Source organism: Jaculus jaculus, chromosome 20 (genome assembly GCF_020740685.1).
Source record: "Jaculus jaculus isolate mJacJac1 chromosome 20, mJacJac1.mat.Y.cur, whole genome shotgun sequence".
NCBI classification, from domain to species: Eukaryota; Metazoa; Chordata; class Mammalia; order Rodentia; family Dipodidae; genus Jaculus; species Jaculus jaculus.
This window is the reverse complement of record NC_059121.1, coordinates 12167590-12179907: the sequence shown is the minus strand read 5'-3', so window position 1 is coordinate 12179907 and position 12318 is coordinate 12167590. Positions and strand designations below refer to the sequence as shown.

Genomic DNA, 12318 nt, shown 5'->3' with positions numbered 1-12318 from the left:
GCAGAGGCTGAAAGTGCTGGCGCGCCCATTCTCTCTCTCTCCCTTTATCTGTCTTTCTCTCTGTGTCTGTCGCTCTCAAATAAATAAATAAATAAATAAAGTGGCTGACATATTCTTTAAAAAAAAAAAGGAACAGAACAAGAGGAAGAGAGAGACAGGTCACTATCTTTGTACAGCTTGTCATATAAGTAGAGCTCCCTAGTTTGGTAAGGTAACCTGCATTATTCTCTTGCAATTGAAGAGGAGGAGGCGTTTGCTGCCAAATTACCATCTGCACTTCAAGTACTCAAGAACCAATTCCCAGCAGGCTCTAGGAACAGAGCCTGGAAGACCTCGGTAAATGTGCTACCCTTAGAGAGGTCCCATCAAAGCTGAAGTTTACACCTCCTGTGTCAGCTTCATGTTCAAGGGTGGAGCTGAGAAGCAAAAGTTCTTGAGGTACTGAGATACAGTGAGAAAGCACATGGGAGGTGACTCTAGAGCAAAAAAACCCTCAAAACGTGGCAGACTTTCTTTCTTTCCTCCTTTTCCTTCCTCCCAACCCCTTCCTCTCTTTTATTTTTTATACAATGTTAGGGATCAGAATCAGGGCCCTGCATGGACAGTCTCATAATCTACATTATCTGAAAAGGCAAGAATCAGACACTAAACAAACAGTTCTAGGTATTAGAGATCAATGAATTTGGGTCAAGTCTTACTCTTAAAAATCTTTTAAATATTTTATTATTATTATGTATTTGTGGAAGGGAGAGAATAGTCACACTAGGGCTTCCTGCCACTGCAAACAAACTCTAGACACATGCACCATTTTGTGTGTCTGGCTTTATGTGGGTACTGGAGAATCAAACCTGGGCCATCAGGGTTTACAAGCAAGTACCTTTAACCTTTGGGCCATCTCTCCAGCCCCCAAGTCTTAGTTTTTCACAGTGATCCTGAACCTTCTTGTTAAGCACAGTTTTAATAACAAAATTTGAAGAAATCTGCTTTGGTAATAATTCAATCCCAAATGGATTTATTCCAATATGATTACCTTCTAGACATTAAACTTGCATTTTTAACTTGTGATCTATGTTGGAAGGGAACATTAAGTATATGTGTGAAATCTAAAAACTGTAAAGGACTTGAAAGTTGACAAAGATAATATCATTAAATGCAAAAGGTGAGGGGTAAGGAGATGGCTCAGTTTATAAGAATGTTTGTTATATAGCATGAGGACCTGAGTTCAAACCATAAACCCACATAAAAAGCAAGAAACGGGGCCGGAAAAGGGGCTTAGTGGTTAAGGCACTTGCTGCAAAGCCAAAGGACCCAGGTTCAATTCCCCAGGACCCATGGTAATCAGATGCACAAGGGGGCACATGCATCTGGAGTTCATTTGCAGTGGCTGGAGGACCTGGTGTGCCCATTCTCAAAATTCTCTCTCTCTCTCAAATAAACAATGAAAAATAAAATATTTAAAAAAACCTTCTCTTTAAAAAAAAGCAAGAAATGGGGGCTGGAGAGGTGGCTGAATGGTTAAGGTGCTTGCCTACAAAGCCAAAGGACCCAGGCTCAATTCTCCAAGACCCATGTAAGCCAGATGCACAAGGTGGTGCATGTATCTGGAGTTTGTTTGCAGTGGCTAGAGGCCTTGGTGTACCCATTCATTCCCTCCCCTTCTCCCTCCCTCCCTCCCCCCTTTCAAATAAATAAATAAAATATTTTTTAAAAAGCCAGGAATGGCCATGCATGCCTGTAACCATACAGCCCGGGGGGGGGGGGGCAGAAATAGGAGGGCTGCTGAGAAACCCTGTCAGCCAGTCTAAACTGGAAACTGCAAATTCCAAGTGCAGTGAGAAACTCTGTCTCAAGGAAATAACATGAAAGAGCATTCAAGGAGGATTCCTAATATTCTTTTATGGGCTCCACATGTATGCTCACAGGGCACATTCATCTGTGGGTGTGTACATACACACACACACATACACACACACACCACATACTATACACACAAAAATACAAAAATTGAGAGGATGAGAACGGCTACTAATATGCAAACTAAAATACATTAATGACATTTTTAGACCCCCAATTGTATCTACAAGATCCTTTTTACCCATGAAGAAATTAACTACCTGTACACTTATCCCCTCAATTATTAAGAACCCAAGAAAAAAATCATAGTCATATCAGACACTAATGAGGAAACAGTGTCAACATACCTTACAGAAGGAATTTGTGAACATTTCTGTCAGAGGCTGTGAAACTGCTAGATGTGTATCTTCTGGGCTGATCTTAAAAACTGTCTCCAAGCACTGAATTGCAACTTGAAATAAATTTTAATAGTAAAAAAAAAATTAGCAACACAAAAAGGAACTTTCTTTTTTTTCCTGAGAGAAATGTAATCTGTGGTAAATCAGTATTGACAATCCCAGAACAAAAGGAAAGCTCTTGGTTCAGCTGCCTAGAGATTTCTGTTTATGGACCAGCTATGAAGACAGTGGTCACTTACTAAAAGATAAATATTAGCTAGAATACAGCTTTGAATAGACACATTATATCATATTCTTTTTTGTTGTTTTTGTTTTGTTTTGTTTTTCAAGGTAGGGTTTCACTCTAGCCCAGGCTGACCTGGAATTCACCATGGAGTCTCAGGGTGGCCTTGAACTCATGGCAATCCTTCGACCTCTGCCTCCCAAGTGCTGGGATTAAAGGCATGCGCCACCACGCCTGGCTTACATCATATTCTTATTGATGGCTACCAAAAAGAGGAGCAATAACAGTTTACTCCTCTGTAACAATTTCTAATTAAGCAAACTAATGTTATAGTATAGTGTCTTGACAAGCTTAAAATATTATATATCTTACAAATGTGGCACATAGAATTTTCAATCTGATTTAAAAAACAGTAAGAGAAGCATAGTACTGAGCACAAAGGAAATACTAAATACGAATGTTGGGATACTTACACGAAAGTAGGTCTGTTTTTAAATATTCATCATACATACACACATACATATTTACATAGTTACTAAATTACATATTTACTAAGTGCTGACTATGTTTAACATGCTGATCTACTCTGGTAAAGAAACAACAATAAACCTAACAGAAAACAAACCGCTGTCCATATAACAACATTTACATTTACGAGGTGGAAGATAATATGTCAAGTAAAATACACAGCATGCTGAATGGGTGACGTCTATTTTTGGTGTAGGACAAGATAACTGGTTGGTACACAAAGGGTACATGGATACAGACCAGATGAGACATGGTGAGAGATTACGTAAGAATCAAAGTCTGTCTGCATAGGACAAGGCTACTTTAATGACATTTTCTTTGTAAAAGTTAAGACTTTGTGCAACTGGCAGAGAGCCTGCAAAAGGTCATGATGGAGAAAAGCATAACTGTATCTTGTGTTTAGAACTAAAAATCTGGTACCAGTGTTGAGAATGCGTTTGAAGGAAGCAGAAAGCCAAGTGGATTCCTAATCAAGCAATACAGCAGGAGCCATTTACCACATGTTCTGTCCCTTTGGGAGGAATGACAGTGGTTCCTAATCTGATAGTTCTGGGTTGAAGAAGAACTAAGATGTAGTCGAAATACCCAGTGTCCTTCCAAACAATGTAGGAAGACCATGGGCATGCTGTCGACTTGTAAAGGACATATTATAAGCCGGCATGATGGCACACACCTTTAACCCCAGCACTTGGGAGAGAGAGGTAGGAGGATCGCTGTGAGTTTGAGACCAACCTGGAATGACAGAGCAAATTCCAGGTCAGTCTGTGCTTGAGTGAGACCCTCCCTTGAAAAAAAAAACCAAAAAACATTATATATTAATTGTGATCTTGACACAATTATTTCTCCTAAGAGAAGTCCTGTTACTTTCACTTGTCACAGAAAAATTCTTCTTAGAAAAGGGGCTGAAAAGTCCACTAAGTTCCCAGTGATTAAAAGTCAAAATATCTTTTAAGATATTTAAGTAACATATCCACCTATACCTTCTCTTTATATTTTTTCCTTTTATTTTTATTTTTATTTTTATGGATGGATCTACTATGTGTTATGTTGCATAGGCTTATCTAAAACTACAGGGCCCAAGTGATCCTTCAGCCTCCCCATGGCTGAAAGCACAAGAATAGGGCTTTTTCCTTTTTCTCTTTCTACCAACAGACAACTTGTGCTTGTACTGTCTCGCTGCCACAATGGCAACTGTTGTTAATAATGTAGTAACAGTAATAAGAAAGGCATGTGCATTTATTTATCCTAGAGTAGCCTCCTTCCTGGATCAGACTGATAACTTCTTTATTGTGGCACAGACTTTGTATGTTTCTATTACTGTACTTGACACTCTATAGTACACAACTTATAAGTGTATGTCTCTTGTATTAGACTATCTCCTTGAAGACAGGGCCTACAATATTAATCTTCTTTGAACTGAAGAGTCTGGCAAATAGTAGATGACCAATAAACTAAATCTACTATCACCTTTGCTCCTAGATGAAGTTATAAGTTAATTTCTAAGGAAATAAAAGAAAAAACAATGGGAAAAAGTATTTCTCCACCCTACCGCTAGTTCCACTTCAGCCCCAATCCAAGTATTAGTTTACAGGTTCAAAAAAAAAAAAAATCAAGAGAACTCAAGCAAGGTATGAACTGAAAATCAAAATACAGAACCCAAGAGTTAAACAGAGACCCTGACTGTCCTAAGAAATGAATTATATGGGAAGAGACTGATGCAAGTTGCCTAGCAGACTTAGAAAGTAAAATACAGACCAGCTAAGTGATACACCCAGGATGAAGTCAATTCAACAAGTACATATAAAACACCTATCATGTGTCAGACATTTGCTATATACTTATGATGTGTCAGTGAATCAAACTGAAAGGAGCCTTTACCTCTTGAGCTTATGTTCTCAAAGAGGTGAACTACAGACCATAATGAGAAGAAGGAGAATGTTGGGTAGGGAGCTGAGCAGGAACATACACTCTAGGTTTAACCGAGTTTTCACAATAGGTGTCCTTGAGGAAGGAAAGTTAGCAAAGATGGTACACAAATCACAGAGGTTCAAATCATACAGACCCTCCATGCAATGAATGACTAAGTAATATGAGGAATGTGGCAAGAGTGTGAGTAAAGAAATGACAGACCAGACATACTTAAAAGACTGGTGGTGAGGTTTTCAATTTCAAGGACCAAGAATACAAACAACAGATCAGTTAGGGGCTGCCATAGTAAACAAGCAAGAAACACTTCATTCTAATCAGAGATGGTACCAATGGAGGTGATAGGGACTCCATGTACAGTATGTATTTTTGTTTCTTTTTTTTGTGGTACTGGGGATTGAATTCAGGGCCTTGTGAATGCCAGACAAATGCTCTATACTGAGCCACATCTCCGGCCCCAGACTCAAGATCAATTTTGAAAGTACAGATTTTTGAAGACACAGGCCACTAGACTTATCAAACAGTTAGGTACAGATTATGAGAAAAAAAGGAGCACGGAACAACGCCCTGATTTTTGGCATAAGCAAAAGAAAAGCCAGAGTTGCTATGCCTGAGATAGGGAAATTGTGGGTAGAACAGATTTTAGGTAGGAGGATCAAGAGCTTAGTTTTGGCAATGTTAACTTTTGAAATGCCTACTAGACAAGCAAGCGAAGAGATGTGGTAGGCAGCTGGATATATGTCTGGCATACAGAAGAACTGTACTGAGGGTACAAAGCTGATGACTGTCCATATATATATTCAGAGTATTAGAGGCCAGTAAGCTAAGTAATGCCACTTAAAAAAATAAGTGTGTGGAGGGGAAGCTGGGAAGATGGCTCAGTGACTAAAGGTGATTGCTTGCAAAGCCTACCAATCCTGGGACTACAAAGTGAGTTCTAGGTCAGGCTGGGCTAAAGTGGAACCTTACCTCAAAAAAAAAAAAATTAAAAAGCCAGGTATGGTGGCACATGCCTTTAATCCCAACACTCAGGAGACAGAGGCAGGAGGATCACCACGAGTTCAAGGCCATCCTGAGACTACATATTGAATTCCAGGTCAGCCTGGGCTAGAGTGAAACCTTACCTCGAAAAAAACAAAACAAAACAAAACAAAAATAAAATAGAAAGAAGGAAGGAAGGAAGAGAGGGAGGAAGGGAAGGAGAGAGGAATCAACTGTTCAGATCTACAGGTGGGTTCACAGTATTGTTGGGTTAGGGACTCTAGAGAGAGTGTGTGCTAAAAAGTTAGTCAATAGTGTTCAGGAAGTAAAAAATTTAAGATAAGAGATGGAAGGAGAGGGCTGCAGAGATGGCTTAGCGGTTAAGCGCTTGCCTGTGAAGCCTAAAGACCCCAGTTCGAGGCTTGATTCTCCAGGTCCCACGTTAGCCAGATGCACAAGGGGCGCACATATCTGGATTTCATTTGCAGTGGCTGGAGGCCCTGGCGTGCCCATTCTCTCTCTCTCTATCTCTATCTGACTGTCTCTCTATCTCTCTCAAATAAATAAAAAATGAACAAAAAATTTTTAAAAAAAAGAGATGGAAGGAGAAATGCAATTTTGGTAATGGTAAGGTTTAGGGAAGGATTTCGTAATCTCATCATACTGACATTTCAGATCTAATAACATACCTTGTTGTCAAGGCCTGTTCTGTATATTGCAGAATGTTTAGTGCCATCCTGGCCTCTATCCACAAGATGCCAAAAATACCTGCCCCCAAGCTGTGGCAACCAAAAACGTATCTCCATACTTTGCAAAATCACCCTGAATTCATATTCACTCATAGGATATAATCAGGTACTTTAGATCACTGAAGGAGACAAAACAAAAAAAAACCACGGACCGAGAGCAGAGGAAATGGAAGAACCACTGTCCACTGGCAGGGGGAAGAGCTAAGACAGGAGCAGTGCTTGCAGGAGAGACGGCGAAGGGAAACCACAACAGTCCAAAGCAGGTGACACAGATGGCAACGATTAAGAGGAGTGGATGACATCGCTGATAAGCAGATTCAAAGCTGATGACACACACGAGCTTCACAGTAGTGGTAAATCTGGTGCTAGAACAACAGAGCCTTTCTAAGTCTTTTTTAAATGCCTAGAATGTGGGCAGACGCCTCCATGTGATTCCACACTCAATTAAATTAGACTCGTAGAGTCAAAAAATAGGGGTCAGTCACAAACAATTGGCACCATTTCTGACTCCATATATAACAAACAGCTGAAGGCACATATTTTTGGCTGAATACCATCCTAAAAATAGGACATAACATCTTGGTTTTTAAAATACTCTTGATTTTCTTTCTAGCTCATAAAAACATCATACTGCCTTTGATGAGAAAAGAAATCTCTATATTAAAGGAATGCAGTCCTCTGTTTGCTACAGAGCAATCATAACCAATGCTTTCCTTAGAGAACCAATCACCTTTATCTTCACACAGTGTGACCATCAAAAACAAAAAGACTTTCGTATTAAAGGAACGGATCTAGAATGTTCTCCATTGCATGTCACCTGCCCCTTTCACTGCCTCCTAGAAAGATATCATCACCTCACCAGACTGCAAGCAGTCTCCAAGCAAGTGCCCAATTTTCATCCCCACCTCTTTACAGCATATTTATTAAGAAAGTTCTTGAAATTAATTGATGTGTCTCCTCCATGGGAGAAGCTGCAAGATGGGGAAATTCAAACCACGTTGTCATTTATTATGTTCTCCCAAATGTACTCTCAGAGCAATAATTAAGTCTTTAGACCACAAATAAGCTAGGCTCACTGAACTTGCAGATGCTCATCTGCAGAATTCTATCTTCTATGGCTACACTGAGTTGAAATTTCATAATGCATAAACATGAGTCACAAAGATGGTGTCGAGGAAGCACACGATGCTTACCATGCAAGCCCTGCTCAGCTCTACATAAATTCAGTGATCCCAATTCAGTATTTAAAGGATGAAGTGCTCTCACTTCAAGTTTCAAGACAGCACTTGTCAGAGCCCACCAGTAATACAATTCTTTAGATTTTTCACACAGTGCTATTACAATGACTAAGGTATTTTCTTTACTATTAACAAAATCTTTAGAGTATGAGCCAAGATTTAAATCTCAGCTTTGTTCCATATTAACTGTTATGTTATTCAAAACAGTTGGTTTTACTTTCTCATCTGTTCGATAGGAATAATAATACTAACTTAGTTGTTGTGAAGGAAAATTCTCCTATAATATGAAATGACGATTATATAATACCCTGACACTAGGTTTTCAACAAATGAACAACAGCTCTCTTATTTTGTTATCCATTAAGACAAAACCAGCTTCAGGGAATAGAAACAGCATCCATGTAAGTCTCTCTCAGCAAAACGTTCTACTTTTGTCATAACATATCATAAACTTCGGATTGTAGTTGTTTGGGTGTTTTCTTATAAATGCAATGCAAATGAACGCCAGGAACAGGTGCTTACCTTCCAAACTTTCTTGCTCATCCGAAGTATAGGCATCCATCTGACTTTGTTCCCGTAGGAAACGAATGACTGCATAAACCAAGTGTTTGACGGATGACATTTTAGAAGCTCAGGTCCTTGATAAGAAAAGGAAAACACTAAATCAGCCAGGAAAGTTATAAATTAAAAAAAGTTATAAATTAAAAAGATAACATCAGAAAAGAAAGGCAAAAATCTTGACCTTTTCCTCCTTTTAAAGGCTCAGGAGACTAAGGCAATGTACTACAGGTAATAGTAATCTATACCAAATCTTGCATCAGTAAAAATTTATTTTTTCAAAACATGTAAGCTTAGACTCTCACCGTATCTAAACAATGTATATAATAGACAGAAAAGGATAGGCGTAGGGAATATACACAGAAATCCTCCAAAAGGCCTAAGTTGAAAGAGATTTCTTACTGCTGACTCAGGTGAGCCACCATGAGCATCTTCCTTGATTTCAATGGGTTCAAAAAAGAAAGGCTTAATAATTTACACTCCACCTGCTTTTGTAAGGTTGAGTTATTTGCTTAGGAAATGCGCTCAGCGAGGGGGTTTCATTTCTTAAGCGTCACGGTAGACAAATGGCATTTCTAGTTAACGGACAGTTCAGGACATCATTGCCTAAACCAATGGATACGACAGACGGTGGTGGGGGGGGAACCTCGGCTTCTGCAGTAGCTGTGCTCTCCCGTGGCCGTGTCCATTCACATGGACACTATCGCAGCCTAACAGGGGCGCAGGGCCAGCGGCATTAGTGGCTTATGTGCACTAAATCCTACCGGACAATCGGCTCCCCAGATTCCCTAATTCAAAGCCAGGGTGTGGTGCCCGCCGCCAGCGTGTTTATCAGTCATGCACTTCTTTTAAAGGCGAGCTTCCAATTGCACAGACCGACAGACTCGGGCCCGGGAGGGAGAAGGTGGAAACAGACTGAGTGGAGGGAAGGGGCTGCAGAAGGAAAGGAGATGCCCATGCCCAACCTCCTGCTACCTCTCCTCCCAGCACATCACCGTCCCACCCTAGCCTCCTTCCTCCCTCTGCCACGGCGGTAACCGGGCCCGGTCTCAGTCCAGACGGGGTCTGCACAGCAGGGTTTGCAGGCCTCGCTCCGCTCCGGGGCTGCGGGAGAGACGCACCCTTCCCGGCCAGAAGCCCCTCACCTGACTGGCAGGGAGGCGGCTGCGGGGGCTTGCGCACGTCGCTAAGGCGCCGGGGCTGAGGGTCCGCCCGCCCCCTCGGTCCTCAGGGCCGGACAGCGGCTAGCGCCGGAGGTCAGCGCTGACCCCGATCGCCCAAACTTCTGCCCGGGCTCCCGCGAGCCCTCGCCGCCGCCCCTCAGCGCACCGCGCAGCGCTCGGGGAGGCCGGGTCTCGCTGGGCCCGCCCACCCGGGGCGGAGCTGGACGAGGAGGCGGGCAGCGTGCGTGCCGAGCGCGGCCGGAAGTGGGGCGGGGTAAAGGCTGGACAGGGCGCGCGCGGAGGGGGCGGTGCTAAAGGCGGAGTGTGGGCGGAGAGGGCCGGAAGGGGCGGGGGCGGGGCGGGGCTAGGGCCCGGGGAGGGGCGGGGCTGGAGAGGTCGGAGCGTGGGCGGGCTGTGGAGGGCGGGGCTAAAGACTGGATGGGCGGAGCTCTGAAGAGCGCGTCAGGGGCGGGGCTTAGCGCTGGGCGGAGGGGCGGGGCTAAGGGCTGGGCGGAGAGGGAGCGGAGGGGCGGGGCTAAGGGCTGGCGGGGGCGGGACTGGTGGCGCCGGCGTGGGCCTCGGCACGTGGGAGGGCGCTGGCAGGACCGGCGGTCGCTCGGTTTCAGGCGTAGTCCGGTCCTCGGCTAGGCCGGCTCTCGTCTCCCCTGCACGCGACTTCGCACCCCGACGCCCGAGGAACCCCCGCCCCGCCGTCCTCGCGAGCCGCTGCGGGCCTCTAGGCGCACTGATGATCGTCCAGTGCCTTTCGGCTGTGCGAGGCCTCCGCAGGTACCCGGGGTGTGCCACATAGATAACCTTGACCGTGGGCAGGACGGGGGTCTGGGGGCCGGGGACAGGCCTGAGGTCTCCGCTGCAGCCTTTCCAGCACCCCGGAGATCAGTCCCTCCCCGCCGCCTTGCTAGGTGGACTCGTGAGGGAGGGACACCTGGGGCCACCTTTCTTTCCCCAGGCTTCCCTCGGGAGGCCATCCTGTCCCTTTGTCTCGGGATTGCCTCAGCCGCAGTCTGAGAGGCGGATCACCGACCCGACCCGACCCAAAATGAATGCAAAAAGGTGAACCGAAAAGAAAAGCCAGCCTTTCGTGTTTGTCCCCACCGGGACCTGCAGACCGCCGCAGCCGTGGAGTCTGCAGTGAAGTCTCCTTTGCTCCCCCACCCCGTGCACCTCGTAGCCTTCCAGGCGTCTGGTGTTCACCTATGCAGCCGCTTTGGTTTTGCTACTTATTTTCATACCCTTGCTTTCTAACTACCTTAAAAAAAATTCCTCCTTCCCACACACGTCCTCCTGCTGGGCAAGTTGACTTGGCACGGGATTGATTGCTGGGACACGGTGGGCAGCCGTCCTGCTGTTTTGGATTGCTTCTTGGCTATCTAACCACACCCCTCTGCGACCGACCGGTTAGTAAAATGGTGAGGGAATGGAATTCACTGCACCCGCACGCTGGTTTTCAGAAACAATACGACCACCACCCCCATTGCTATATCTGCCCTAATTACGAATGAACATTAAGCAGGAATTTAAAAAAAAAAAACAAACACATGTTCTTCTGCTAGCTGTGCACAAAACTGGTTTTGAAACACCAGCATTGCTGCCTTTTTTAAACGGGGTTTCTGTTGTGCTCTGCCACTAGTCTTTGTGTTATTGTACAATAGTGAGTACAGGAGGTTCACGTGGTTATTGTGACCATAATTTGGGCTGTCCTTTTGTGCTAGGCTCCTAGCTGTCAAAAGAAGCAGTGCCAACAAATGAAGGCCTTCATGTAATGAAGATGTGGAAGAGACAGTAAATTTCTGTGAAAGACACCTAGCTGTTCTCAGACCTTTTTTTTTTTTTTTTTAATCTCAGGACCCCATTTACCACTCAAAAATTGCTGTAAACCTAGTAACTTCCATTTTTGGAAATTATAACTGCCCATACTAAGCCGTATAGAAAATTTAAACTAGGACTTTTAAAAAGGGTTGGTGTGTTTATAAAACAGTAATAAGCGCATAATAAACGCAAAGTTTCATGCATAAATATCCATTGATCTGTCACTGGGCACCTGTGTTGCTAATTTCTTTTTAACCTAATCTTGCTGTGATTACTGGTGTGCAATATCTGTTTAAGTTCTTTGGACTGTATACTGAGGAGGGCACATCGCTGGTTTGTGTGGTAATGCTATGCTTGATATTTTGAGGAACCACCATGCAGTTTTTTTACAGCAAGTGTGTCATTTTATTCATTTGCTGTGGCATTTTACATTCCCACCAGCAGTGCAAAGATTCTATTTTCCCCACGTTTCCAACAACATTTCTTTCTTTCTTTTTAGCGCTAGTCATTTTACAGTGTTATTATTTTGCTTTTACAAAACTAACATGCAATTTGAATACAAAATAAGGTAGCTAGATTCTTAAATCTACCATTGCATTTAGTATGTTTCACTATTCTGTTTTCATCTAAGAAGACTGAAAAATTACTTCACATTCATGTATTGTTGGAAAGAGGAGAGTATTTTAATAGTTTTTTAAGATAATAATGGGCATTCTTTGATATACTAATGTTAGAAGATATTAATCCTATAAATTGAATTGCAAAGTGAAATCTGAGATTAAATCACCATGCTTTTCCTGCTTTGCTATAGTAAATCCGTTGTGAGTCTTACATTTTCAGTGGATCTTCTACTCATGCCTAACTGTAGCG

General features: G+C 43.3%; 2 protein-coding genes across 5 annotated transcripts in view; one reads left to right on the top strand and one right to left on the bottom strand.

Annotated features, from left to right (window-relative positions):
• Sgtb (small glutamine rich tetratricopeptide repeat co-chaperone beta) overlaps positions 1-9698 on the bottom strand; it is a 48318-nt gene extending 38620 nt beyond the window's left edge. For 3 of the 4 annotated variants that reach the window (XM_045138905.1, XM_004671181.2, XM_045138906.1), the window contains exons 1-3: positions 9601-9698; positions 8420-8535; positions 2202-2305 (exon numbers count right to left, since the gene is read on the bottom strand). In XM_045138905.1, coding sequence (XP_044994840.1) covers positions 2202-2305; positions 8420-8519 — 204 coding nt within the window. In that variant the 5' untranslated portion in view covers positions 8520-8535; positions 9601-9698. The remainder of the gene's footprint in view (positions 1-2201; positions 2306-8419; positions 8536-9600) is intronic. The other variant, XM_045138907.1, reaches the window with a different exon arrangement.
• A 544-nt stretch (positions 9699-10242) lies between these two features.
• Positions 10243-12318, top strand: part of Nln (neurolysin) — a 102254-nt gene continuing 100178 nt past the window's right edge. The window contains exon 1 of the mRNA XM_004671197.2: positions 10243-10407. Within this exon, the coding sequence (XP_004671254.2) occupies positions 10367-10407 (41 nt within the window). The 5' untranslated portion in view covers positions 10243-10366. The remainder of the gene's footprint in view (positions 10408-12318) is intronic.